Genomic DNA, 26,242 nt, shown 5'->3' with positions numbered 1-26,242 from the left:
CTAAACAGCTGATAAAAAGCAAAGCACTACTTTACATAAACTGTCGCCCCTATTACAAATGTATTTCATGCCCAACCAGGGCTAAGTTTTATCCCCCAACATTTTTTATTTAATGGCTCCTGATAACCATCTCTTTTTTAAAATTCCCATCTATCTTTCTAAATAAAGGTATGGGTATACCTAAAATGCTCCTACAAACACTAAAATTCCTTAATTTGTTCTCCAACTGAAACACAATACAAATTTAAAACAGTTCCTATACGAAGTGATTTATGCCAGGTATCCTGACAAACACCATAAAAACTCTAAAAAAACTTAATAAAATTAAGATGTTATATTTGATAGGTAAAACCTGTAAAATATCCAAATAATCTAGAATTTCAAAACACTCTTCTGTGTTTATTTCTGAGGAGTTGGGGCCAGGATGGGGAAAAAAAAGGGAGTCAATATTAATATAATGAATTAAGCTCAAAAGCTCAAATTTTGCTTACCTTTTCACTCTGAAACAAACAAGAAAGTTCTTGGATATGGGCCTCCTTTTCAAGTACCTTCTTCTTAAGATTCTTGAGCAAATATAAAATAAGAATTAGGAATTTCACAACTTGAATAATATTGGCTAACTTTATAAAACCAAGCAGCATGCAAATAACAATGACAGGAAGAATGGACACAAAGTAAGTGTGGAAAGACTTACAGTATTTTCACTTTCATTATCAGTTAGATTTTCTAGCAACATGCTGGGTAAATTGTCTCCTGTCTGAGAAAAGAATGTTATAAATCAGTGATCGCAAATTATATTTCTCTATATAAAAAAGTAGGAAGTGAAATAAGCACTACTCAATAAATTAATATGACTTTTAATTCAGATTTTTAAAAGAGTTAACAACTGAAAAGACTTTTGCCCAAGTATTCCAAATTATTATTGGTCTGCAATTTATGAAATTAGTTAATTTACTAAATTGATCTCAAAAGAATGCTTCAGAAAGTATAGGCCAATGACACTAAACTCACAAAAATCCTCTATACAAAAGAAGTTTGTATAGAGTTTGTATAGAGTATAGAATGCAACACAGTGCTGTTTACAAATAGGCAAAAATTATCAACAATCTAAATTCTAGCAATAAGAAATCTCTTAAAGAATTACAGCAAATCAGTAACAGAATTCTATATAGCCATTTTAAATGAGATCATAGAAGACTATTTACTCATTTTTGAGAGTCATACTTCTGCTTTAGAATGTGAAAAAGCTATCATCAATTCTTTTCACCCAAAACCACATATATATGTACATATAATGCAAAATTGTACACGGAATTTCAGAGGGCACATGGATTTCATAAAGGCCATCCTTGGATCCATAAGGGTTCAAAGAGCTCGAGTTAAGATTCCTTTCTATTCAAAAAATATTCAATACATGAGAAAATATTGATGATACAGTGTTAAGTATAAAAGTCCAGTTACAAAACAAAGATAGTAGTTTTACTCCATTTTTCTAAAACACCACGTATATATGCACATGTAACATATATAAAGAAACAAAATACTGCAAAATGTACACAACATAAAACTAACAGTCCTTAATAGTGATGTTTCACTAAGTGCTGAGATCAAGAGAATATTTCTCTGCTTATCACAATTTTCTATCAGCATGTAACTTTTTAATTACAAAAACTATTACCTAATATTAGATAGTTTTTACAATTCTGAAATAATTTTTATCATAGGAAAAAGCCAAAAGAGAGTCAGAATAATAATTTAGGTGATTTAAAGGGATAAGCTTTCTTTTTGGAGTGATAAAAATGCTTTAAAATTGACTGTGGTAATGGCTGCACAACTCTGTGAATACAATGAAAACCACTGAATTTTATAATTTAAATGGAAGAACTGTATGGTATGTGAATTCTATTTCAATAAAGCTTTTACCAGATGAAGAATATATAGATATGTATAAATATAATGTACAAAGAGCTTAAATTCAAAAAGTGTATATTTTATTAGAATCAGCTCAATTAAGTATAACAAAGTTTTTGAGATGAAAAATAAAAATACATTTTCTATAAAAACGTGGTGTTCATATACAACTACTTATGAAACACTAAAGGTGGGGATTAATGACTGACAAAATTCAAAGAATTATTTCCATTTCAAATATACCAATAATTTCTACAGTTTAAAAATAATGTATCCTTCAAATGAGAAATATCACTATTAAAATGAGTGCTTAGTGTTGATGACTTACTTGTTTGTAGTCTCTCTTTCTAAGAACATGTTCTAAAGCTAGTTTTACACTTTTGAAGGTGTCTAATTCTTTTGTTAATATTTCCTTCTGTTCAGAAATCTTCAAATTCAATGCAGAAAGATTCGCCTGACAAATTATAAGAACCACATACACATTTTAAGACATGGCATTAAGTAAAACCCTCTAAAATATATTATCAAACAATATTTTTCCTACTAAACAAAATCATTCTTTTGTGCATAGTAATAATAAATGCTACGAAATTTGTTAATAGTAAATTGGATCTGTTATACAGTACATTAAAATAAAATGAAATCAAAATAAGAGCTTAGATTCTAAAAGCATTTTAGGCTTTTATTCAAATAAAAGTTATAGAAGATAATCTATTGTTTGTCCCTAATTTAAACTTTAATATGCTGAAATTTAAAAATAGTTCTCTACTCCAAATAATACTATAGAAACAGATATATTTCATCTCTCAGAAGATTTTAGTTTAAAATTCACTCTTAAGAAAAGCTGATTTTCTAGTTCAACTCCAGGTAATTCAAACATCCAAAATATAGTGTTTCTAGCTTAGCCTCTTATCAGGTGTATGCTGAGATTATCTTTCAGGAAAAGAACTGTAGTTAATGACACAGGAATAAAGAATTCTGATAAACCCTCATTTTTGGTATTAAATACTCATAAGTGAGCATACCTATATATGAGACCTCAGTTAATGCATTCTAAGTATTATACTAGCTTTTCATTTTATTATATATTCATAAGTCACTCACATTTTCAAAATTAATCTTTTCAATGGTGTCCTTAAATAGCGGCAAAAGCAATTCTATAGAATGAGTTACCAACTCTGCTTCCTTAAGTGTTGCTTCCAATTCAGTCTTTTCATTTAGAATGTCCTGCTTCAGGCTAATTACAAATGCACATACAAAATTTAAGTTAAATCCATTTCATTTAAAGATGCTCCTCAGAAATGCCATATCACCTATACAGTACTCTTAATAGCAAGGACAACTTTTAGTTCAAAAGTAGCTCTAAACTTGGACTTTGAGTGTAAGCAAATTTTAAGAATATTTTACTTATATTTTACTTGTATGTAATCACAAAAGTTATTTGGATTAAAGATGTACGTATAGTTAAGTTTGAAGGAGCATTTTCAATATTTATAAATAAAATTCCAAGTGATATGGAAACTCTTTAATTGGCAGCTTTTCTCTTTCTTTGTAAAACATAACGGCTCATTAACAACTGATGGCATCTTAGAGGCTATGTCAAAAATCTGTGTGTTCTTAAGCACAACTGGCTTAAAGTAATGAGCCTAAGAACATTCTATCTATGAATGACACCTGTCCCTTATTAAAAACCATGGGCAGAAAGTCAAGTGTGATTATAGATGATAAAATATTATTTTCATTCATAACAAATTCAACCAGAAGCTGGACTAAGCTATCCATACTGACAGTAATGGTATATACTAAGATTGCCATTTGACGGGGGGCAATATTTCGTGTAAATAACAAGTGTATTCCCCACTCTAAAGAAGTATGACAAGTATTTGCTATATAGTAATATACCAAATGACAGTGATTTCACATTCATTAACTACATTTCTGATATCACATATTATATTTTCATTTATCTTAAATAGCTTTATTTTACAAATTCTTAACAGATGAGGTTTTCATTTTTTTTGTCTTTTTCTTTTTTGAGATGGAGTCTCACTCTGTCACCCAGGCTCTATCACCCAGGAGTGCAGTGGCATTATCTCGGCTCACTGTGACCTTCGCCTCCCGGGTTCAAATGATTCTTCTACCACAGCCTTCCAAGTAGCTGGGACAACAGGCACACGCTACCACATCTGGCTAATTTTTGCATTTTTTCAGTAGAGATGGGGTTTTACCATGTTGGCCAGGCTGATCTTGAACTCCTGACCTCATGTGATCCACCTGCCTCATCCTCCCAAAGTGCTGGGATTACAGGCATGATCCATTGCTCTCGGCCAGGTTTTCATTTTTAATTGCTTTCATTAAGATTCAAAAAAACTAGTTGAATTCTGCTAGATGAGTACATTTGTAATCAGATTAAATATATTTTAATAAATAAATACTAGATTTGGAAAAGATACTCTTAAAAGAATGCTGTATTTGATTCAAATAATTTATATTATAGACAAAACAGGAAATCCTGGAATCGGAAATTTAGATTTCCCCTGATACTGATGAGAATACCAGCTGAGATGACTTTCACTGGTACATCGTGGTAAATCTTCTTTCTCTGATATAGTTTTAAGATGGCAAAAGAGTTCTTCTGAATGACTTCCATCATTTACAGCCTTCTCCATAAATTCAGTAAATGGATTTATAGGTGGCTTCACAGCGACTTCTCCACATAAGCTGAAAGCTAAGAAATATTTTAGTTATTAAATTTATTTCAATAGAGTTTTTTTGTCATTACTCTCTCATAAAAAATAAAAGTTATCAGGATGTGTAAGAGAATAACATTTCAAAGACAAAATAAGAAGTATAAGTGCTATTCATTGTTATAGTACTTCAAAATTGTATCAAAATTGCATAGCACAACCACTCAACAATTGCCAATTTCCATACACTGTTTCCAAAAGGCCTGATAATTCCTAAATAATCACAAAAGTGTAAAAATCTTTATTAGTCTATTTCTTGAAGTATTACAATATTTGAACCCAGCAGGACTATAAAACAAATATAAAAACCATGGGTTACCTATAGTCTGTCTTATTAGGCCCATGCCATAAGAAATATATGTTATTTATGCCTAAATATGTAGAAATTCAACTTTTCAAAGTACTTGGCAACAATAGCTACAAAGGATGGGATACTCAATTGCAAGTAGACTTTTCAAAATTAAATTCACTTACTTCTATTCCCAACTCAATCTAGAATATTATTGGTGATAGTGAAAAGACCAGACAGATGACATTACTTCCAAATTTTACCAATCTAATTGTTTTTACTCACACCTGTAGATGTCACTTTAAAAACGTGAATATTAATTTCTTCAAAACTACTCCAATTTAAGTAATGAGTTAGAGCTTTGGCAACCATTAAGGCTCTGTTTTCCCAACTCTAACAATATGTGGTAATGTGTTCCCTGACTTCATTTTATGTTTACACAAAATCAAAGGTTATATTTAAGGTTTTCTACATTTTTTTGGATATTTACCTCCTTGTAATTTAGTTTTATATGTCTGTATTACAAAACATATTATATTCAAGAATTTTTAACACTTGGAGTAGAAGTGAAATTACAGGTTGAAGATTATTTAAATTAGCCATTCAGAAACCTTCCAAAGTGTCCATAAAATGTATATATTTTATCTGAATGTTCTATATACTATAGAGACAAATATTTAGGAAACAGGCCAATGAAGTATGGTCATATTTTTTAAATACCAGAAAGTGAAGTCCAAAAAGAACTGCTGAGTAACCAACAGATAGTCTAGGATGATTCCCTTGAATGCTGCAAATATGCAACATCTATTACAATGGTATACCAATATTTCGAGATATCTATAGACTAGAAGAATTACAAGTATATAAAATAAAATAAAAAACCAAACCTAAAAGTTAAGAAGAATATGCTCGGGATAAGTCACTGCAATCAAGAGAACCATCATCTACTAATTCATTCAGTTGCAATAGCTATCCCCATACAGAAAGCAACTGGTACCAACCCTTTTACTTGTTTAAATATTTGTCATATTTGTCTCTCTGTGGACTGGAATCTGAAGAAAGAATGTCTTTTTTATATTTGAATCCTCAGCACCTACAAGCCTTGTAAAAGCTAAGCAATAATTGAACGAAAACACATAAGGCTTAGAGCTTTTAAAGAATATAATGACTAAAGACTGTTTGCCTTTTTTTTAAAATTCACCCCTTGATTTGTCTTTTCAGGGATCATTAAAAGACAAATGGTTCCTATATTTGGAATAAAGGTTTAAAAAACAATGTAAGAAGATAGAAATTTTCAATTTGTAGAAAATATTTTACAAGATAACACTAGTTTGGTATCGGTATTTTATACACAACTTTTCTAAAAGTTTTATCCTAAGATAAAGTCATAAAATTTTTCTGCTTCATCACCTATAATTGGTAACTGCCACTTATCTTAAAGGGTAAACAAATAAATAAAATCAACACACTGTAAAAATAGGAATTCAGAATGACTTTCTACCTAACATTCTAAAATGGAATCTACATTACATTACTGATTTCTCAACACACGAGGAAGAGAACTATTTGTCTCAGGAATTTCCATGAAAATTATCAACAGTCATCTTCTCCAGGACAAATATTGTTCAGAGATTCCAAGGCACTCCACTGCTTTTGTGTTGTGATAATTGTGTAACAAAAAATATGTGTTGAACAAAAATGTAATAATTTTATTTAGCATAAAAAGTCCTACTTTATAAGAAATGCTATCTTTTTATTGGACCAAATGTATTCTTGTATAGAAAAGCAGACATTTCACAATAAAATGTTTTCAGTAATGTGGAATATACTGTTAACTGACAAATGTACTTCTGTACAACTTGTCAGTGGTGGGTGAAACAAAGACACATATTCTGTATACATGTTTAAGGATCAAATCATTTTAAAGATAACTTAAAAATTCTTCAAACTGAATGATAAGAGTGACACTATCTATCAAAACCTCTGGGATACAGCAAAGGTGGTGCTAAGGGAAAGGTTCATAGCCTTAAATGCCTACATTGAAAAGTCTGAAAGAACACAAACAGACAATGTAAGGTCACATCTCAAGAAACTAGAGAAACAAGAACAAAACAAACCCAAACCCAACAGAAGGCAGGAAATAACCAAGATCAGAGCAGAACAAAATGAAACTGAAAAAAAAAATACAAAAGATAAATGAAACAAAAAGCTGGTCCTTTGAAAAGATAAATAAAACTGATAGAACATTAGCAAGATTAATCAAGAAGAGAAAAGATTCAAATAAGCTCAATTAGAAATGAAATGGGAGATACTACAACTGACACTACAGAAATACAAAAGATCACTCAGGCTACTATGAACACCTTTACACACATGAACTAGAAATCCTAGAGGAGATGGATAAATTCCTGGATACAACCCTCCTAGCTTAAATCAGGAAGAATGAGAAACCCTGAACAGACCAATAACAACCAGTGAGACTGCAATGGTATTTTAAAAATTACCAACAAAAAAAGAAGTCCAGGACCAGATAGATCCACAGCTGAATTCTATCAGACATTCAAAGAACAATTGGTACCAATCCTATTGACACTACTCCACAAGATACAGAAAGAGAGAATCCTCACTAAATCATTCTATGAAACCAGTATCACCCTAATGCCAAAGCCAGGAAAGGACATAACCAAAAAAGAAAACTATAGACCAATATCCCTGATGAACATAGATGCAAGAATTCTTAAAAGGCCGGGCGTGGTGGCTCACGCCTGTAATCCCAGCACTTTGGGAGGCTGAGGCGGGTGGATCACAAGGTCAGGAGTTCAAGACCAGCCTGGCCAAGATGGTGAAACTCTGTCTCTACTAAAAATACAAAAATTAGCTGGGCATCGTGGCGGGTGCCTGTAATCCCAGCTACTCAGGAGGCTGAGGCAGAGAATTGCTTGAACCCGGGAGGCAGAGGTTGCAGTGAGCCAAGACCATGCCACTACACTCCAGCCTGGCAACAGAGTGAGACTCCGTCTCAAGAAAAAAAAAAATTATTAACAAAATACTAGCTTACCGAATTCAACATCAAAAAGATAATCCACCACGATCAAGCGGGTTTCATACTAGGGATGCAGGGATGGTTTAACATCCACAAGTCAATAAATGTGATACACCACATAAACAGAATTAAAAACAAAAACCACACGATCATCTCAACAGATTCAGAAAAAGCATTTGACAAAATCCAGCATCCCTTTATGATTAAAACCCCCAGCAAAATCGGCATACAAGAGACATACCTCAATGTAATAAAAGCCATCTATGACAAACCCATAGCCAACATAATACTGAATGGGGAAAAGTTGAAAGCATTCCCTCTGAGAACTGAAACAAGACAAAGATGCCCACTCTCATCATTTGTATTCAACATAGTACTGGAAGTCCTAGCCAGAGCAATCAGAGAAGAGAAAGAAATAAAGGGCATCCAAATAGGTAAAGAGGAAGTCAAACCGTTGCTGTTTGCTGATGGTATGATTCTATACCTAGAGAATCCTAAAGACTCCTCCAAAAAGCTCCTAGAACTGATAAATTCAGCAGTTTCAAGATACAAAATTAATGTACACAAATCAGTAGCAGTGCTATATACCAACAGTGACCACGCTGATAATCAAATCAAGAACTCAACCACTTTTACAATAGCTGCAAAAACAAAACAAAATAAAATAAAATACTTAGGAATATATCTAACCAAGGAGGTGAAAGACCACTACAAGGAAAACTATAAAACAGTGCTGAAAGAAATCATAGATGACACAAACAAATGGAACACAACCCATGCTCATGGATGGGTCAAATCAATATTGTGAAAAGGGCCATACTGCCAAAAGCAATCTACAATTTCAATGCAATTCGCATAAAAATACCATCATCACTCTTCACAGAACTAGAAAAAACAATTTTGAAATTCACTTGGAACCAAAAAAGAGCCCACATAGCCAAAGCAAGACTAGGTGAAAAGACATCACATTACCCAACTTCAAACTATACTATAAGGCCACAGTCACCAAAACAGCATGGTACTGGTATAAAAATAGGCACATACACCAATGGAACAGAATAGAGAACCCAGATATAAACCCAAATACTTACAGCTAACTGATATTTGACAAAGCAAGCAAAAACATAAAGTGGGGAAAAGACACCCTATTCAACAAATGGTGCTGGGATAATTGGCAAGCCGCATGTAGGAGAATGAAATTGGATCCTCATCTCTCACCTTACACAAAAATCAACGCAAGATGGATCAAAGACTTAAATCTAAGACCTGAAACTATATAAATCTAAGACCTGAAACTATAAAAATTCTGGAAGATAACATCAGAAAAACCCTTCTAGAGATTGGCTTAGGCAAAGATTTCATTACCAAGAACCCAAAAATAAATGCAATAAAAATAAAGATAAATAGCTGGGACTTAATTAAACTAAAGAGCTTTTGCATGGCAAAAGGAATAGTCAGCAGACTAAACAGACAACCCACAGAGTGGGAGAAAATCTTCACAATCTATACATCTGACAAAAGACTAATATCCAAAACCGACAATGAACTCAAATTAGCAAGAAAAAAAAATCCCATCAAAAAGTGGACTAAGGACATGAATAGACAATTCTCAAATGAATATATACAAATGGCCAACAAACATGAAAAAATGCTCAACATCACTAATGATCAGAGAAATGCAAATCAAAACCACAATGTGATACCACCTTACTCCTGCAAGCACAGCCATAATCAAAAAATAATAATAGATGTTGGCATGGATGCAGTGAAAAGAGAACACTTCTACACTGTTGGTGGGAATGTAAACTAGTACAACCGCTATGGAAAACAGTGTGGAGATTCCTTAAAGAACTAATAGTAGAGCTACCATTTGATCCAGCAATCCCACTACTAGCCACCTACCCAGAGGAAAAGAAGTCATTATATAGAAAAGATACTTGCACATGCATGTTTATAGCAACACAGTGTCCATCAAACAATGAGTAAAAAAACTGTGATATACATATATATATATAATATATACATGATAAAATACTACTCAGCCATAAAAAGGAATAAATTAACGGCATTCACAGCAACATGGATGGAATTGGAGACTATTACTCTAAGTGAAGTAACTCAGCAATAGAAAACCAAACATCATATGTTCTCACTCATTAGTGGGAGCTAAGCTATGAGGATGCAAAGGGGTAAGAATGAATCAGTGGACTTTGGAGATTCAGGGTGAAAGGGTGGGAAGGGGGTGAGTGATAAAAGACTACCAATTGGATTCAGCGTACACTGTTCAGGGATGGGTGCACCAAAATCTCACAAATCACCACTCAAGAACTCACTCATGTAACCAAATACCACCTGTTCCCCAAAAACCTATGGAAATAAAAAATTTTTAAAAACCATTTAAAAATCCTTAAAGATGAGCAATTTTAAAATATTTTAAAATGTTTAAAGATTTAAATTTCCTATACAGAGACAATTTTGCCAGTCTACTGCCAAGAGGACATGTACTTAAAGCTTTTTCCAGGAGTGCTTGTAGGCTATGCTGATCCAGCTACATTCACTAAACTATGTTCCACTGTGGCCAACAGCAAGCATTTGGGGATAACTGCTCAGGGACCATGATGCTAGCCATGGTCAGAGAAAAAGGAAAATCATGGTCCATGACCTTCCTTAACACCTAGATCAGACTAAGTAAATTAACTAACTTCAGACGAATACGTATTTTAAAACAGTATCTCTGAAGAGAATAGCATATGAAACCTGCACATTTTGTTTTGCCAAACACAAATTCTTAGAAAACTAACTTCCACTGGCTTCAAACACAGCTTCTATTGAAAAAAGTCACCATGACATATTCAGCAAGGAACACAAAGTAGATATAGGAATCCTCTTTTTTTCCCCCTACTATTCTGGACACTAGTCAAAAGTTTACTAGAGAGGTAATTGTATGAAAAAAAAAAAAAAAAAAGGATAGGAGTCTTGGAAACAGGCAAAAAGCTGGAAAATAAATCTTATGGGTAAAAGCTACCAAAATGGAAAAAACGTTTTCTGATACAGAGAGATTAGATTAGATAACAAATTAGTAATCCCTCTCTCCAATGAATAAAGAAGGATGTATATTTAAAAGATGGGCTGCGGATTGGATAATATAGGCAGAAGAGTTGACAGCAAGAGTGACTGTTCTGAAACACGGCATGTACTTCAAAGCCAACATCCCATTTCCTTCTCAAAGTGTTGCCCTGATTTCTCCAGCCCATCAAGAACTCTAAACAAAAGTATTTTCAGAATCATATAGTTTAGAATTTAACTGCTCCATAAATGCTCATATTTTAGTTCTCTTTTAAACTTGCTATTAACTGTGAGGACAAATAATACGCATCACTCTCTGCCCTAAAAAATTACCTAACATAGTGGGGAGCATAGATTAGGTTCTCAAATATAAGTTAGGGTGACTAAATTATTTATTGTTTAAACTCGGACACTTTTGAGTGTCCATATAGAGCCCAATTACCCGGAAAAAGACCGGGCCAAAGATGTTCAGAATATTGTCTAATCCCAAATAAAGTCACCATCCTGTACCAGATAAACATAAAGCATATTCCTTTCCTTCAACACGACAGCTGTTGCCACTTACTGAGCAGAGCACTGACTGACCTTATAAACATCATCTCACAAAAGCTTCACAAGGTTGTTATTAAAAAGCTATAAATAAGTAAATTAAATCTTAGAAGGGTTAAATAGCTTGTCCAAGATTACAAGTAAGGAATTGGTGGAACTCAGTTTTGAATTAAAAGCCATGAGATGGTGAAACCGCATCTCTACTAAAAATACAAAAATTAGCTAGGCGTGGTGGTGGGCGCCTGTAGTCCCAGCTACTCGAGAGGCTGAGGCAGGAGAATCACTTGAACCCGGGAGGCGGACGTTGCAGTGAGCCGAGATCACGCCACTGCACTCCACTGCGGCAGAGCGAGACTCCATCTCAAAAAAAAAAAAAAAAAAAAAGCCATGAGATACTAAAACATAAATATAAAAATCTACAAAGCAAAAAGTAACACACAAACTTGCCTTTATTCAGTCAGGTTTTAATACTCATAAGTTCAATTTAGATTCAAAAGATGAAAACTGTTCTGGACAAGGAAATGAGTAATGAATGAGCTAGCTAAAAGCACAGACTACAATTCTAAAGAGAGAGAGCAGACCGCGACCAGATCACTAAATTCCATTGTTCTAAAGTTTGTCACAAGGAACTTTTGGGACAGAAAAACTACACTATAAATACACATCCATTGTGAAATAAGAAGATGAAAAAGAGAAGCAAAAAGCAGATCATAAACATGATCATGACATTCTTACTATAAGCAGAATATCAAACTAATTTCAAAAGCAGACAGGTTTTCTGCAGTTTGCTTCTTTTTTCTTTTTCTTTTCTTTTCTTTTTTTTTTTTTTGAGACAGAGTCTCGCTCTGTCGCCCAGGCTGGAGTGCAGTGGCGCGATCTCGGCTCACGGCAAGCTCCGCCTCCTGGGTTCACGCCATTCTCCTGCCTCAGCCTCCCGAGTAGCTGGGACTACAGGCGCCCGCCACCACGCCCGGATAATTTTTTGTATTTGTTTTAGTAGAGACGGGGTTTCACCGTGTTGGCCAGGATAGTCTCGATCTCCTAACCTCGTGATCCGCCCGCCTCGGCCTCCCAAAGTGCTGGAATTACAGGCGTGAGCCACCGCGCCCGGCCCGGTTTGTTTCTTTAACCTTAACTCTGTTGCACTTAAAACTCCAAGAACCTCATTCATTCAAAAACACTTGAAACCGTACTATGCGTTGCGTGATGAGGAAACTGTCTTCGAAATAGATTTTATCCCCAACAGCAGCCCCAGTATGGTTATTCTCAGTAAACAACAAGCACCACCACTCACTAACCACCTACATTCGGTGCCACCTTAATGGCCCTGCGTTTACTTAATCTCGTATTACCACCACCCCAAAGTGATGATTATTGTCTCCATTTTACAGTTATCAGTAAGGAATCCAGGAAGGTTCAGTGACCTAGACAAGGCCACACAGCGGGTTCAGTGGCAGAGCTGGGACTGAACACAAGTCGGCCTTTAGCACTCTCTACGACCCTAGGTCAATCCCGCACTACAAGGGTCGCCTATAGGGGCTGGAACCTAGAGGAATCCTGGAGAAGGAATTATTTCCTGAGGATTCCTGTAATATACCTCACTTACGAAGCCCCCAGGGCTTCCTACAATCTGATATATCCATGATGGGCGCTTAAAAACCAGCCCAATGATTAAGAGGTCACTATTTCGGAAAGAAACGCAACCATATCCAGGAACGGCCCGGTCAGGACTTCGTTCTGCACAAGCCCACCTCACGCTAACATTTGCCCTGATGTCCCAGGGACCACACCCTTCCTAAGAGTGAGTCTCGCCGCCCTTTTCCCAGGCCAGGTAGTCAGCCTGAGGGAGGTGGAGGGTTTGCGCGGAGGGGGCTGGGTGGGCGCGAGGGCGTTTTACTTCAGGGACCCACCACTGCCCTCACCTCCAGACCGCTAAGGGCTCCCGCGGTAAACGCCCAGCAGCAGCTAGGCTCCCCACAAAGTCGCCCCCAACCCAAAAGGCGTACTTACGCCCCCGCCGCTGCGTCCGCACGTCGTCGTGACGTCAGCCCGCCGTCGCCGCGATATTAAAAAAGGGTCAGAGGCGCCACGGCTGCTGCAATGGAAACCCTGGTAATCCTTCTTGTGCTCTGAGTCGGCTAGGAGGGAGCGGGACGCAGGGGGCACTACAGTGGGTAGACTAGGAAAGAAGGCAAGGGACGCGAGGTGGGAAGCAGGCGAATTCCTAGACCTGCTTGCCGCGGAAGAGTGCCCGCTCCAGTGGAACAAAAGCGCAGCTAGTAACCGGCTAGTGGCTTCTCTGGCAACGGCGGCCCCGCCCCTCCCGTCAGGCCTGCAGCAGGCTGCCGATTGGTCCGGGTTAGGGACGGCGGGCAGCGCCTGTAGCTATTGGAGAGGGTGAGGAACGGGACAGGGAGGGCAGCTTCGTGTCTATCCTTGTTTCTCGGGTAAACTTTTTTTTTTAAGCGTTTGTTTATGGACAAGGACAGCACTTGTGTACGTTACCGAAAATCATAACCGAGCCCAACTAGAAAAAAAGGAAATAAAGCCAATTCCGAGTTTTCTGGCGCTTGGCCTGGTTGTGCCCTGCTTTTGCTTTTTAAAGAGAAGATTTGAAAACGTGAAGGCAACTGCGACCGGAAGAAACCTTCTTTTAAATGTATGGTAGTAGTTTTAGCTGAGATGCCTCCCTGGGCCTCAGGTTTTTTCCTGTTAAATGAGGAAGCCTGAGGATGTTCTGCAAGGTGCCTTCAGGGTCTCAAAGTCTTTCGTATCTGTGCCACAGCCAGCTGGTTTATAAAGTCCTGAAGAAGCAAAGCAAGATTTTAATCGGAAAAATATCTTCATTCAATGCCTCTACTTAATATTCATGTTAAGAATCGTACACCAACCTATGAAGTTCACAAGTACAGTAACTGTCAACTAAGCCGTAACCGTGGCATGCTGCTACCTAAATAATTGGTTTCACTAAAGCACTCCAGCAATGTTTTTCCACCAGTACTGTAATTGTCCCTTTCATAATTTAAAGCGGGAGACAGAATTAGTAAATTTTTTAGTAAAGGGCCAGTGATATGGTTAGGCTCTGAGTCCCCGACCACATCCCATCTTGAATTGTAATCTCCATAATCCCCACGTGTCAAGAGAGAAACCAGGTGAAGGTAATTGAATCATGGGGGCAGTTCCATAATCCCCACATGTCAAGAGAGAGACCAGGTGAAGATAATTGAATCATGGGGGCCGTTTGCCCCCATGCTAGTGAGTTCTCAAGCTATCTGATGGTTTTGTAAGGGGCTCTTCCCCCTCCACTGGGCACTTCTCCTTAACGAAGAAGGTGTCCTGCTTCCCCTTCACCTTCCGTCATGATTGTAAGTTTCCTGAGGCCTCCCCAGCGACGCTGAACTGTGAGTCAATTAAACCCCTTTCCTTTATAAATTACCCAGTCTCAGGCAATTCTTTATAGCAGTATGAAAATATGCTCATACAGCCAGATAGTATTTTATTAATAGGTTTTGCAGGTCATATGGTCTCTGTGATACTATTTAACTCTGCCATTGTCTTACCAAGAAAAGCCACAGATGATACATAAACATAAACATATGAGCTCACTAAAGTACGTTTGTGTGCAGGATGCAACACTACAGTGTTGGGTAGAAATTGTGATTTCTACCTTCATGGCAACAAATAGGGACTAGAATGTAAAAATAGCAGGCAATGAAATAGAATAAAGATACTTGAATACAAATAATACTTCAAAATTAAAAAGCAACATTTTAGATAACCTGTTTGCAGAGGACAAACAGAAGGTTAAATGAAAGTGTGATGGAGAATCACCACCTTTACATCTTTGCACTCTTTAATAGTGCCACTAATCACTGGAATTCCCCTAGGACTATGGTATTGCCTTTGGTTTAATCTTTTAGTAGATAAGGGCAGTTCCAAAGGCTTCCACTTTGTCTTCCTGTTATAATAGCCATGAGTCAAAAAGCCAATGTCAAGATGCTGTAAATCTCCTTTAAGGTTATGACATTCAGGTCTCTTCATTAGTTCTGGTAAATTTTTTGCTGTACAAATTAAGTAGAATCTTAGCAGACTATCCATTTCAATTATAGGGGCAGTGATTATCAACTCCTAAAGATTCCCCCTTAGTCAAACAATATGATACGCCCTGCTGGTATCATGGTAACAACAGATATCTCATCTCTGATGGCTCAGTGGTATCACTTGGCCTCTATCACTTTGGGATCTTACTATTTCCATTAGGGAATTAGGGATTTCATGCAATGGCAGCATCTTTATCCCCAGGCTTATAGAATAGCAGCTACAGAGCTTTTAAAGGATTCTGGCATTCCCTATATTTTCTCAATGCTTTAGTGAAAAGAAGGTCCTTTGGCCCTCTCAGAACACCTTTGAAAGGAGATGACTGGGTAACATATGATAAATCCATTCATACAGTACTATTCCCTAAGTCTTCTTTAAAAATTGATACATACTAGATGTACATATTTTCAGGGTACATGTGATAATTGGATACATTTATATGAATGTGTAATGTGTAAAGATCAAATCAAGATAGTCAGGATATCCATCACCTTAAATATTTATCTTTATGCTATGAACATTCAAATTGTTCTCTTCTAGTTATTTTGAAATATACAATAGATTATAGTTAACTATGGTCACCCTACTTATCTGTCAAACACTGGGTCTTATTTCTTCTATCTAACTGTATGTCTGCACTCATTAATCAACCTCTCTTCGTTACCCCCTTCCCTAAGTCTTTTAATTCAATCCTCTAAAATCAAGAGATTTCTAACATCTCAACTTTATTTAGTTTCAATCAACCAACTGAGCAAACCTTGACAGCCACTCCTAGATGTTCAAAGCAAGCACAGTGAATTATGGTCTCTGGTAAATGTATTCATATTAATATCTTGGTCTCATCAAAAATATTCCTTCATCCCTGGTCTGCCACACTTGGAATTCATTATCATTTTCTATAGTCTTCTGCCAATATAAATAAGCAAAATCTTGCACTTTTTTGGTATGAAACCCTTCTCCCAGGTCAGATCTTTTATTATACCCTGGAACATGTTGGGATCTAACTTTAGATCTAGACCAGTGGTTCTTGACATTTTTTTTGCCACAGCCAAAGGGGAAGGGCAAGTGTCCTACTGGCATCTGGTGAGTAGAGGCTAGAGATGCTGTTAAACATCCTGCAATGCACGGGACATCCTCCACAACAAAATGTCAACAGTGCTGACATTAAGAAACCCTGGTCCAATATGGAGAATACAAAGGCCACCAGCCACCTATAGCTATTTCAAACATTTGAAATGTGATGATTCTGAATTGAGACATGTTGTAAATGCAAAATACACACATTTTGCATATGAAAAAGAACATAAAATATCTTGATTTTCATACTGATTATGTTGAAATGATATTTTGGAAGGCAGCTATACTTACCACTATACCACCAATGTCACCAGAAATGATATTTTGTTTATGTTGAGTTAAATAAAATATATTACCAAAATTTAACCATAACTATTTCTTTTTCACTACTTTAAAAGTAGCTAGTAGAAGATTTTAAATTACGTATGTGGCTCACATTATATTTCTACTAGGTGATGTAGTCTAGAGGTATAAAGAACTGATAACAGTTGAGTTTTGAGAACAATCAGTTCTTCTCAATTGATTCACAAGGTAAATTCCTCAGATTAAGTTACTTCAGAATTTTCAAGGAGTACAAGACCAGCCCTATAGACAGGAAGGGAGGAGTTCAGAAAGCAAAAAGCTCTGTAGTGTCTGCGTATTAAGATAATAGAGCTATCCGAATTCACCCAACCTCTCTATCACAACTCTAAAGATCCAACTCCTTCCCAATCAATGCCTTAATTTCTTACATAAGAGACCTGAGGAGTCTGTTTATTCAACTTACCTTGTAATTTAGCTCTTCACAGCATTAATACTTGATTTGGATGTGTCATCCCAGCAATTAATAAAGTTTTAAGGTAATCATAGAAGTTCTCTGGGCCTCTGAGCTTATCACATTTTTCTTTAAGCATCCTAGTACAGTCATAAATAGAAAAATCACCCCACAATCTTTGTATTCTTCATTCCTGCCATTCCCAACAAAGGTGTGCCTTCAGTGACTACTTAATTCCTGAGGATTATAGGCCACTTTTAAATGGTTGTATAGTTTATATTCAATAAAGTACATATGTATTAAATGTTCAGAGTATGACTTTTGCCAATTATATAATTATATACACTCATGAAAATAATACCTAAAACAAAATTTAGAACATTTATGTCAGTCCAAAGTGTTTATTTGTATCTGTAACTTGTCAGTTCACCAAAACTACCCTCATGCCTCTCCCTCCTCCCCTAGCCCACACACAGAGAGACTATTACTTTCTAATTTATATGACTAGAGGTTAATGTTGCCTATTCTTGGTGTTCATATAAATGGAATCACACAATATATATTCCTTTTTGTCTGACTTCTTTCATTCAAATATGCATGGGTGTGTATATATGTATATATGTGTATATACATATATATACAGACCCATGCATATTTGAATGAATATATATATATATATAGCGAGAGAGATTGAGATTCATCCATGTTGTTGCATATTTTAGTAGTTTGTTCTTTTTTTTTGAGATTGAGATTCATCCATGTTGTTGCATATTTTAGTAGTTTTTTTTTTTTTGGCTGAGTAGTTGATATAGTTTGCATGTTTGTCCTCTCCAAATCTCACGTTGAAATGTAATCCCCAGTGTTGGAGGTGGGGTCTGGTGTTGGAAGTGTCAGATCATGGGGGCATATCCCTCATGAATGGTTTAGTACCATCCCCTTGATGATAAGTGAGTTTTGGTCTGAATTCATGTGAGAGCTGTTGTTTAAAAGTGTGTTGCACCTCTCCAATCCCAACTCTTGCTGCTGCTCTCATCATGTGATGTGGTTGCTCCCCTTAACCTTCTTGTAAGCCATAATTATAAGCTTCTTGAAGGCCTCACAGAACCCCAGCAGATGTTGGTGCAATGCTTGTACAGCCTATAGAACTATGAGCCAATTAAACCTCTTTTCTTTATAAATTACCCAGCCTCAGGTATTTCTTTATAGCAACGTAAGAACAGCCTACTATATAGTAGTATTTCATTGTGTAAATATACCACAATTTGCTTATTAGTGCTCCTGTTGACAGATATTTAGGTTGTTGGCAGCTTTTAGTTATTAATGAATAAGGCTGCTATAAGCATTCTTTAAAAGGCATTTTATTAACATATGCTTTCATTTTTCTTAGCTAGGAGTGGAATTACTGGTTATAGGGTATAAGTATGTTTAACTTTACCAGCAGTGTATGATGCTTCCTGTTGCTTCACATCCTTGCCAACATTTAGTAGAGCAGTATTTTTTATTTTAACTGTTCTAGGGGGTGTGAGGTGGCAGCTCATTATGGATTTCAATTTGTGGTTTTTTTGGTAACAAATGATGTTTAGCACCTTTCAGTTATTGACCGTACATCATTTATGAAGTGTTGTTCAAGTCTTTTACCCATTTTTTTGGATTGTTGTTTTATTGTTGATTTTCAGGAGTTGTTTATGTATTCTGAAAAACGATTTGTCAGATATATGTAACTAATACTTTCCTCCTATTTCTCGTATATTTTCTTAATGGTATCTTTTGAAGAGCAGAAAATTTTTATTTGAGACATCTAACTTACCAGCATTTTTCTTTTATAGTTTAATGTTCCACAACTCCACATTTGTGAAGTCGCCATGTTTTCTTCTAGAAGTTTTATTATTTGAAGCTTTTATAAGTAAGTATATGACCTATATTGAATTAAGTTTTTTAGGAATGATGAAAGGCGTCAAAATTCACTTTGTTTTATACAGATACTCAATTTGGTACCACCATTTATTTAAAATACTTTCTCTTCCCCATTGAATCAATTTAGTGCTTTTGCTGAAAATGATTAGACCGTGTGTGTGTGTTTATTTCTGGACAATCCATTCTATTCTAATAATTTATAATCAAAACATTTGCCTACATGACATTCTCTTGATTACTGTAGTTTTATATAAGTCTTAAAATTGGGTAGACTCCATTTACTACAAAGATGGTTGTCCACAGGGCAAGTCAGACAAGAATTGAGCAAAGTCTTGGGGGAACAGAACAACTTTGCTTTACAAGATAGAGTATCAGCGCATGTCTTAGCTTGGAGTGCTGTAACAAAAATATAGACTGGGTGGCTTAAACAACAGAAATTTGAGAAGACTAAGATCAAGGTGCCAGCCAATTTGGTTCCTGGTGAGGGCCCTCTTCTTGATTTGCAGAAGGATGCCTTCTTGTCGTACTCCCACATGGTAGAGAGAGGAGGGAAGCAAGCTCTTTCATGTCTCTTCCTTTTGTAAATAATATCTTTGCTTTGTATAGAATTATAAATTACAAACTATTATTTTGCTTAATCCTTTTAACCAACATGTGAGTCGGACAGGCTGGAGGATATAAGCTCCCATTTTACAGGCAGAGTGAAAACAAGCTGGGATAGAAGACCTGGGATTCCATACTCACAACTGCTTTTTTCCATGACTTTGTGATACATCATTTAAAAGTAATCCGATTTCACAGTGTTTTACAGTGTAAGAGTAACATCTATAGTATCTATTCCTGGCAGGCTAACTGTGGAGCCAACCAGCCTAATTGATGGCCTCATAAGCTGGCATATTTTAAGGCATTCTTATACCTCTAACTCAATTTCCAGCTATATTTGAGGGCCCCATAAACCAAAATGTAGAAAGCTGTTCTGAAAGGATCAGGAAATACAATGGATAAGCATGTTTTAAAGTTTAACCTAGGCCTGGCACATCCTTGTCAATTGCTCAGATGGCAAGCTGAGGCAATTAATTGAAGGGAGTAATGCGAGGGTCCACTTGGGGGTGGTCACTGATGAAAAACACAAGCAGTATCAGATCCACTGTTTTCAGGAAATCCCTAGAAGCCTTGTTGCTAGTTTCCTACATTATTACCAGCAGGACAAAGGGCAATACTTTCGGAGACTAGAATTTGCAAGGGAAAGGTTTATTAAGCTGCCTGCCTGGGGCCTAAAAAGCCAGACACTGCTAACTTTATCCAGGCCAAATGAAGAAAATGGTTCATTCCTGCCTGATGTGGGTTTTAAGGAGAGTGCTGATCATCAGAGAAATCAGGAAATTCTATCCTGAAGCCCAGGAGAGAAATGGTGGGCATTTCTCAGAGTTCTAGTAGGCACAGGGGGCAACACAATCTGCCACGTAAAGAGAAAAAGCTCTCTTGGTAAGCTTTGGTCTTCCACAGGACATGGAACCAGAAATGATCAACATCAGGGCCTGGGTGACCAGTCCTGATAAGAGCAGGACTTCCTCACATAAGGTGCATAGGTCCCCGAGGAGAAGGGTCTAAATACCCTAAAACCGCAAGCAAAATTTTGAGTGTGTGCATGTTTTTCTGCTGAAGAGGTCTTTCATTCTCAAATCCTGAGCTTTTAGAGAAAAAGGCTAAGCCAGTTGCAGGCTAGAATATAAAAGCCACCAGATATACTTGGAGTCAGCCAAGTCTGAGAGCTCTGAGAGCCACCACTGAAAAGTTGGAACACAGATGCACAGCAGAGACAACTGAGCAGTTCTTTTTGTGCTGTTCGTCCTAATTGTATTTCAAGTCTTTTAAAAATAAGGCCTTAGGAACTCCTAGATTCAAGTATACCCCTGGGCTTGGTGTACTGCTGCAGGGGTCTTAGGGTGTCTTGTACAAAATGCTTATTCACTCATGAATATTAAACCCCAGGATAGAAGATGTGACAAAGCAGGACTCCTTCCTCCATGGCATGTGCTGATTTCAGAGGATGTGGCAGCCAATATGGAGAGCATGGAAATGTTTCCTTAGAACTGGACTGTGCCGAGAGGTGCCTGCCATGAACATAACCTGCTGTCTTTTCCCTGACCCTTCCCTTCCAGTTTTTCACAATAGAGCAGGAGATAATCTTCTCTGAAGTTACTTGATATCAATTCTGAAAAGCAAAAGCACATACTTCCAATACACTAATACACTGTGCTTTCAAGTATTCTGGGTCTAGTTCAGCTGTGGATGAGCTCATTCATGCCTTCACTCTGATAGCCAGGTGAGCCCATTCCCTTGAGGAAGCCCACCATGTTATTCTTGGTAGCATGACAGGCCACAAGGAGGTGGAAAGGGTGCAAGAACAATGAGATCTCTTGGAAATACTTCCCCAGGAAGACAATTTCGTGAATGACGTCTTTTAAGCAAATAACGCCAAACCTCCCCAGGTGCTCCCCAATAACTGTGTTGTCTGCCAGAAGGAATGGTCTTACTTTTGACCTTGGCTTGCCCACATTTCAAGATGAGTTCCTGAAAAGACTTCAGATTTGAAAATCCCCAGGTCACGTAATGTTCCACTATATGCAGCATTTCTAGGCTGAGGGTGGAGGGGTGGGGAGGGGGTGACTTCTACAAAGACACCACTGAAAAATGTCTTCAGGCAAAGCCTTATGATGATTCTCTGCACCAGCAAACTCACATCATTAATCCTTTGGATGCATACAACAAAGGCCGAGGAGTGTTTATCTGGTTGTTCCAAGGCACAAAGTTTTACATCTAGTCATCTGAGTTGCAGCTTGTCACATTTATGCTGCCAAGAATCATATAGGAATAATTCCAGTCACTTAAACCTGAGCCCTTTTCCTTTCCTCTGCTCCTTCTTTGCTAAAAGTGCCCGCTTTGACTGAGTGGCTTTGAGGACTTGATTTCCTAGGACCAAAGGAAATTTTATTTGGTCATGCTCCGCTAACTTTCTAGTGCTGCAGCTACTGACCATGCCCTCCCCACTGTCATGTCTCTTCTTATAAGGGCAATAATCCCATCTTGAGGGCTCCACTTCTATGACCTAATCACCTCCCAAAGACCCATCCTTAAATACCATCACATTCAGTATTATAGTTTGAACATATGAATTTTGGGGAGTGGGGGATACAAACATTCAATCCATAGCAATGGACAACATGCTACCTTGAACCTTGAAAGGAGGTTCTTACCAGAAACCATCCAGAAAGGCACTAACTACCCCAGCACTACACTAACTAAACCTGTGGAGGTAGGGCTAAGTGTGGGCCTGGGATGAGGGTGAAATGGGTTGTTACAATTACACAGTAATTAGTAACAAGGGCTCTGGAATGAGACCGACCTGTATTCATGTTTTCCACCAAGAAGCCTTGGGAAAATTGCTTTACTTCTCTGAGGCTTCTCTATTAAAAAAAACTAAGGAATAATTCTACCCATCTGATAGGATTGTTGTGATAATTAAAGCCATATTCGTAGAATACATTGCCTTATTGCTGATAAATCATATGTGCTCTATAAGTGGTAGGTATTGGCAATGATTGTTTTAAGGTGCAAAGTACATGACACACAATCAAGAATGTTTATCTCTTTTCATCCAGATATTTTCCATGTAAGTTGTAGTCTTCAGACACGAGCCTTTTTTTAAAGGATAGTAACAGTATATGTGAATCTAGTTTTCCCTCTAACTGTAAATGATTCCAGTAATTACCATAACCTGAAAAAAATCCGGGATGTTTGACCAGTTAAATAATTACTGTCAAACTTAGCCCACCTTGCAGCATATGTTCAATGTCTACAGTCAATGAAATTAGGTCAGGTATTAAACATTTAATGCATTATATTACATAACCAGCTTTTAAATCTGTTTATTTTAAATGCTATTCAGAAAATAACACTGTTTAACCTTGTATTTTAAGCTTAATACTCTGTCCTCTGGGACGTCAGTGTTTCTCTGTCTGACCAAAGGAAAATGATGCTTGAGTATAAAATTTACCTTTTAAACTATATTATCACTTGGCTTTCATTAGTTATTAAGGGCTTTTTTAATGTAAGGTAATGTAAGCAACTTAAGTCTGATGCCATAAAGATGCTGTGTGATCATAGAGAAATTGGACACTTTTTATTCTTGTATTGTTTGAAAATCCACTCGTATAACCAGAAATTAATTTGAGAGCTAGTGAACTATTTAAAGAACCCTCAGAAAATGATGGACTCCTAGGTGCCAACTACAAAGAAAAACATTTATAGGAAGACAGAAAGTGGTCCTTTGGAGACAGAAGCTTAATAATGCAGGGATACAAATATGAAATTGCCATCGTTAACACATGTATGGTCTAGCACACACTTTAAGAAAAGCTTAAATAACCTTAACAATTACTTTGCTTTTTCCCTTTTTCCTTTTTAACATAGGCTTGTCTACTTTGGATGGATATTTTTCAATAGGTCTTTCCCCCGCTAGCTTATTAAGCTAAACATGATCCTTTTATTTGGAAAAGAAGGGCTGAAAATAAAATTAATTTGTTCATCAAAATGTTACATAGTTTACAGATTAAACCACTTTATGTACATGTTTCCAAACATTGATTGACACTTTTTAGAAACGTCAATGCTATTTTCTGAAGTGCCTTTATCAATCGTTATCAGCTTCAGCTGGTAGTAACAGGATACCCAACTGTTAAAGTGGCTTAAAGAATAGGGGCTTTCGTGACTTCTCACAGTGAAGTCTGGAGTTAGATGCTCTTGGGTTGGCTCAGCAGTTACCAGTGTCATCGGGGACGCCAGCTCTTTCTACCTTTCAGCTCTGCTACCCTTTGCAAAAAGCAAAAAGACTGCCCTCACACCTTTTACCTGACAGTCACAGAGCCTCCCTCAGCTTCTGACGCCATGATAGGAAAGAAGAATGGGGGTTTTCCAGACTTCTCTTTTCAGGGAGAAAAATCTTTTTTATAAATGATCCCAAAACCACCACCTCCTTCTCTTGCACCTCCCTCCTGCTAGCATATCCTATTGTCAGGTCACAGTATAAGGGAGGTTTGGAAAAATGAGCATCGGACATTTGACCTCTGTCATGGAAGACAGGTTCTGCCAGCAAGAAAGAAGGAAGGAGAATGGTGATTGGGTAGGCATTAACAAAACCTAAGCAGAGGCCACACACATGGGAGACTGGCAATAAATTAATTGAGATTAATATCTATAAAACTCTTACTCTGGCCTAGTCATAGTTTTAATCACTCTATGTCCCACTTAATTATTACACCAATTTTACAGATGTAGCAACTGAGGCATAGAGATGTTTAATAACTTAGCTAATGCCACACAGCTAGTAAGAAGCAGAGCTGGGATTTCAATCCAGGCCGACTAACTTCAAAGCCCAATCATTTAACCATTTATCCACTGCTTCCACATGATTGTGATAACACAGGATTAGCAGGTGAAGGCCAATAAAAGTTCATATAATGGAAAACAGAAGTGGCAGGAAATTTTGATATATTCTTATACTCTGGAATTTTATTCTTTTGGCTTTATTCCCTTCTTTGTAAGTAATCTACAATGTGTGACTCATTGCTATAATCTAGATTATGATAAGTCATTCAAATGGAGATAAAGCATGTGTGTGATGTAGTAACATTTAGGATAAGTTATGACACTAAAAAATTTACTCTTTTATTCTTTAAAAAGATAATATGCTTCTTGAAAGGTTTCTTTTCAAAAATGTGTCACTCATAACCATTGTTTTTAAAAGACTCAATATTTTTGTAATATGAATATTTGATCTTGAATAAAATGTACTACGTATTGTACACTTTTTGTTTTGGAAATTATTGCACTTTTAGTAACCAATTATAACATTACATCCAAAAACTGATTCATTATCCTTTTTCCTAGCTATCAGACTCTAAAAAATCTCTACTCAAAAATATCCCATTACTTTCTAATAGAGAAAAAATTAAAAACAGATACACTGTGAAAGATAAATACTGATTTTTTTTTTTAACGTTGTTCCCAGCCAGGCGCGGTGGCTCATGCCTGTAATCCCAGCACTTTGGGAGGCTGAGGTGGGCTGATCACCTGAGGTCAGGAGTTCGAGACCAGCCTGGCCAAACATGGTGAAACCCCATCTTTGCTAAAAATACAAAAATTAGCTGGGCATGGTGGCAGGTGCCTGTAATCCCAGCTACTCAGGAGGCTGAGGCAGGAGAATCGCTTGAACCTGGGAGGTGGAGGTTGCAGTGAGCCGAGATCGTGCCATCGCACTCCAGCCTGGGGAACAAGAGCAAGACTTCGTCTCCAAAAAAAAAAAAAAAAAGTTGTTCCCTAGCCTTCGTGGGGAGTATAGAAAAAGGCAGAGGAGAAAGTACTCATATGAGAGACACTAAAAGAACTGGTGAGGAATGAGATCAAAGTGGTCTTAGTTTACGCAGGACCTTCATTAGAATTTTCAAGCAAGCCATAGCCAGACTCTTGGAATAATCAAAACAGGAGATTATTCAAGAAAACTGGGAACAAGTTAGAATGCTAGGCATGGTGGGATATGGGAAGAGCCCTGAGACCTTACTCTGAGACCTTGGCTATGCCCAGCTAGTTAAAGGGAAAATGGCAACTTTAGAAAATAGAGCTGACATGTCACAAGAAAAAGAATGTTAGAGGAGAAAATACTCTGACTTTGAATTCAGAAAAGAATATATAGAGGTGAACTCTAGTCCCTTTTGAAGGCCCCAGGAAGATGAGTG

At 37.0% G+C, this 26,242-nt stretch overlaps 1 protein-coding gene across 16 annotated transcripts in view; it reads right to left on the bottom strand.

Moving 5' to 3' along the window:
* The window catches only part of ODF2L (outer dense fiber of sperm tails 2 like), a 56,767-nt gene extending 34,343 nt beyond the window's left edge, over positions 1-22,424 (bottom strand). For 6 of the 16 annotated variants that reach the window (XM_034934185.3, XM_008969589.5, XM_063607100.1 and 3 more), the window contains exons 1-6: positions 13,616-22,424; positions 4,468-4,639; positions 3,016-3,148; positions 2,240-2,365; positions 695-757; positions 492-563 (exon numbers count right to left, since the gene is read on the bottom strand). In XM_034934185.3, the coding sequence (XP_034790076.1) occupies positions 492-563; positions 695-757; positions 2,240-2,365; positions 3,016-3,148; positions 4,468-4,580 (507 nt within the window). In that variant the 5' untranslated portion in view covers positions 4,581-4,639; positions 13,616-22,424. Of the gene's footprint in view, positions 1-491; positions 564-694; positions 758-2,239; positions 2,366-3,015; positions 3,149-4,139; positions 4,640-13,527 lie in introns of all 16 variants that reach the window. The other 10 variants (XM_055116557.2, XM_055116567.2, XM_063607134.1 and 7 more) reach the window with 5 other exon arrangements.
* Between the last annotated feature and the right edge of the window lie 3,818 nt (positions 22,425-26,242).

The sequence above is a fragment of the Pan paniscus genome, chromosome 1 (assembly GCF_029289425.2).
Source record: "Pan paniscus chromosome 1, NHGRI_mPanPan1-v2.0_pri, whole genome shotgun sequence".
NCBI classification, from domain to species: Eukaryota; Metazoa; Chordata; class Mammalia; order Primates; family Hominidae; genus Pan; species Pan paniscus.
Note: the sequence above shows the minus strand (reverse complement) of the source record. Positions and strands in the feature narration are given on the sequence as shown.